The sequence below is a fragment of the Belonocnema kinseyi genome, chromosome 7 (genome assembly GCF_010883055.1).
Source record: "Belonocnema kinseyi isolate 2016_QV_RU_SX_M_011 chromosome 7, B_treatae_v1, whole genome shotgun sequence".
Taxonomy (NCBI): Eukaryota; Metazoa; Arthropoda; class Insecta; order Hymenoptera; family Cynipidae; genus Belonocnema; species Belonocnema kinseyi.
This window is the reverse complement of record NC_046663.1, coordinates 6,625,203-6,628,716: the sequence shown is the minus strand read 5'-3', so window position 1 is coordinate 6,628,716 and position 3,514 is coordinate 6,625,203. Positions and strand designations below refer to the sequence as shown.

The 3,514-nt window shown below is 32.2% G+C and overlaps 1 protein-coding gene across 1 annotated transcript in view; it reads left to right on the top strand.

Annotated features, from left to right (window-relative positions):
* The window catches only part of LOC117177104 (putative sugar lactone lactonase YvrE), a 37,830-nt gene that overhangs the window by 32,617 nt on the left and 1,699 nt on the right, over window positions 1-3,514 (top strand). The window contains exon 5 of the mRNA XM_033367594.1: window positions 976-1,088. Coding sequence (XP_033223485.1) covers window positions 976-1,088 — 113 coding nt within the window. The remainder of the gene's footprint in view (window positions 1-975; window positions 1,089-3,514) is intronic.

The following is a 3,514-nucleotide window of genomic DNA, read 5'->3' as shown; positions in this document are numbered from 1 at the left end:
AGTATTTTCAATGTTTATAAATCGGTTTAAAATCGTAAAACTTGATTTTAATGTCATTTTAATCAAATTTGAAGCAAATTTTCACTTTTCGCGATTTTATGCTTTTTCATCGCCGTGTGGTGGGTTGAAATTTTTGTAAAAAAAAAATCAAAACATGGTTTTCGAAAAAAAACCATGAAAAGACCGTAAAAAATGAGGTTTTTCGAGCAAAACCCCATAAAAAAGTAGCTGGACCCTACTTTTTTATTGCAAATTCGGATTCAGCGTCGAAAAATACATAAGAATATATAGGTCTGGTCATTTGCACAGACACTTTTGTTTTTTTTTGTGGACCTGTGTCGAACTTTCAATAAAATAGAGGAATTTTAACTAAAATGAATTAATTTTTAACTTAGCATATAATAATCTATTACGATTAGTAAGCCAAATTGTTTAACCTTTAACAGAAAAGGATAGATTTTTTGCCAAAAAAGAAAAATTTAAAACCATATAGTTAAATTTTCTGGAAATAAAATGGATTTGCAAATTGAAACAAAACCAAAACAAGCTAAATAAGAAAAACTAATTTTCAAGAAAATACTTAAATTTGCAATAAACAAGTTAAATGTTGAAACAAAATGAGTTATGTTGCGTAAAAAGAGTTGCATTTTTCCAACAAATAATAAACGTCTACGGAAACAGATGAATTTTAAATAAAATATAAGAATTTTTAATCGAACAATTGAGATCTAGAAAAAGGATTTTCAACTAAAATGGAACTTGTGTACTTTTTATACAAAAAAATTAATTTTAAACCTGAAAAATTCTTAATGAGAATTCACTGTTCCCGCATAAAATTTCATTTGTTTACATTTCAGATTACAATTAAGAAATGTTATAGACTTCCCTAAAATTAGATGCAGCCTGTTAATAATTAAATCAAGTGCAATTGTAAGTTTTTTATAATTCAACTTGTAACTAAATCACTATTCTTAGGTTCAAGACAAGGCCTGTTTGACTTGCCAGAACATGGGATATACGGCAGTCCGGGTCGTATAGCAATTGATTCGAGAGGTTGGATCTGGGCGCCTCTTCTTGGAGGTGGTGGAGTAAGAATTAAATCTCTTTTATATTATATTTTTGTTCCAGAACTATGTGAGAAATACGGCTTTTTTGTCTGAAAATAGTTTCCTTGTGACAAACTAACCTTAAAAAATCAAATACCTACACCGTATATTTACATTCTCATCAGAATGAGAATTGAGAGATCGAAAATTTAAATTTTGATCGCACAAGAAATAATGAAAAATCAAAAATTAAAAGAAATGATCTCCAAATTTCTTATTAATCACTTTTTTATGAGACACGTAGCCTCTTTTCCCCCCTACTCTTTCTTTTTTAGTACCTGGCTCATTCTAGCATTTTCCTTTCTATCTTTTGTTTAAACTCTGTTTATTTATTTACCTCATCCCCTGGCTCCTATTTTCGAGTTCCTTTCACCCCCTTCTTTCTTATTCCTTCTGCCGCTCTCATGGGCGCCCCTTTTTAGTGTAGCTATGACCAGGAAATGCTGGTACCCTATCTCATTTACTACCTTCATACTAACTATCTTATGCCGCGTTCTTCTCCCAGCCAATATTTAGTCTATTACTGTTGCTGCCTTTCCTATGAATGTGATCCCTCTTTCCTCATTTCCTTTTAAGTTGCCATAACATATTAACCATTCTGTTTCTCTTATCATGTCTAATAACTTCCTCCCTCCCTATCCGTCTCTCTATATTTGGACTTCCTGATACATGCCTCCTTTTCTTCATCCCATATTTCTCCTCCTTGTTCGGCAGTCCATGTATTTAAGTCCTCTCGTATTAAAACCAACTCTTCCTTCTTTTCCTCCATCCACCTCCTTGTTACTCTCCAGCCTTCCCGTTCGCCTCTTCTTCTGTATTCATAAAACACCGCTATTTTGACTTTTCCAATTATAATTCTTCTTACTATTGTTCCATCCTATTTCTTCATGTCCCTATCTTATATCCCTGTTACTGCTAATTCTGTTATCATCCCTGCAACCATGCCGCTTATCCATCTCCCTTTAACGTGTTCTTTGCTTGCTTATTGCATTGTGTACATATAACTTTTAAGTAACAGCTTTTTATTTCCTTCTAACACTTCACTTCTGCCCAAGTTTAAATTATTATAATCACATCCCACTTTCTAGCACTTTTAAAATCCTTCATTGTTCCTTTTCATACCTGACATATTCCAGAAAGCTATTTTCACGTTTCTCTCTAATGTTCCGTCTTTTTTCCTCTTCACTTTGTTTCTCCTTTGCCGTTTGGAAACCCCTCCATTTTATCTCTAGACTCTTTTTAGCCTCCCTGATCCCTTTCTCAAAACTCTTCTCTTTTTTCCTAAATTATTCTAATTTTTTGTCCCAACACCATTCCTCCCCATTTGTCTATGTCCTGCCTCTTTCTATCCACACTATACGGTTCTTTTTCCTCTCTACCCAAGCCCTCTGCTCTATTTGCCATCTCTTTCTTCTCTCCCTCCATGTCACAGTTTCTTCAATTCTTTTTCTTCTTTCTATCACTAATTTCCTTCCCTTCATAATTTTCTTTTTCTTTACTTCACTTCCACTTTCACAAGAAACATTCCTTCTTTCCTTTTCTTCGTCCCTCCTTTTCACTTGACTCCTACTACCCTTACCTGCACTATAATGTCTCTCAAAAAAATTTTATTTCCACTTTTCTTGTTTCGCTTTCCTCTTTTAATCCCTTAACTACCAATTATTTTTCCTCGTCACCCTTTCTTCCCCTTTTAATCTTCTTTCAGTCCCACTCAGTATTTTCTTCAATCTTTCATTTTCACTTTGCACGTCCTTTTCATTCCTTTCATCTATTTTCTCATTTCCTATTTTTCCCCATATTCTCATTCCTAATTGCTAAATTGCTTATCCGTTCTTCAAACTGTTTTATCTCTCTAGTTCTTTGGATAGAACGCGTAGTTCTTGTTTTTATCGTAAAAAATATTCAAAGTAAAGAGATAAATTTTTTTGAAAAACGACACGAGGTACAAAAAAAATTAATAAACAAAAGTTGTTCGATTGAAAATGATCTGCAAATTCGTTAAAAATAATTTTTAGATAGGACGAGCAGATTTTCTATTAATCGTGAAAAATAGGATGAGAAAAAAAATTATATTTTGTAAAATCGGCAAAAGAGATGAATTAGATGAAAAAACAAAAGTTGTTCAACAAAAAATATCTATAAATTTGTCATAAAATCTTCTTATTAAAACATATTAAACATAAATAAATGAATTTTTGGGAAAAGGGACACAGGTTCCAATAGCATTTTATTTAACAAATATTTTCGCCTAAATTATATTTAAAAATTTTCCTAGAACTATCTTACGTTTTGATGCGTATATTCTCACTTAAGGGCATGTGACACAGCTAAATACCTATATTACCGACCACAGTTTTTCAGTTCACTGAATGTTTTTTTGAATCTCAGAACTTTTTTTGTAAATAAAA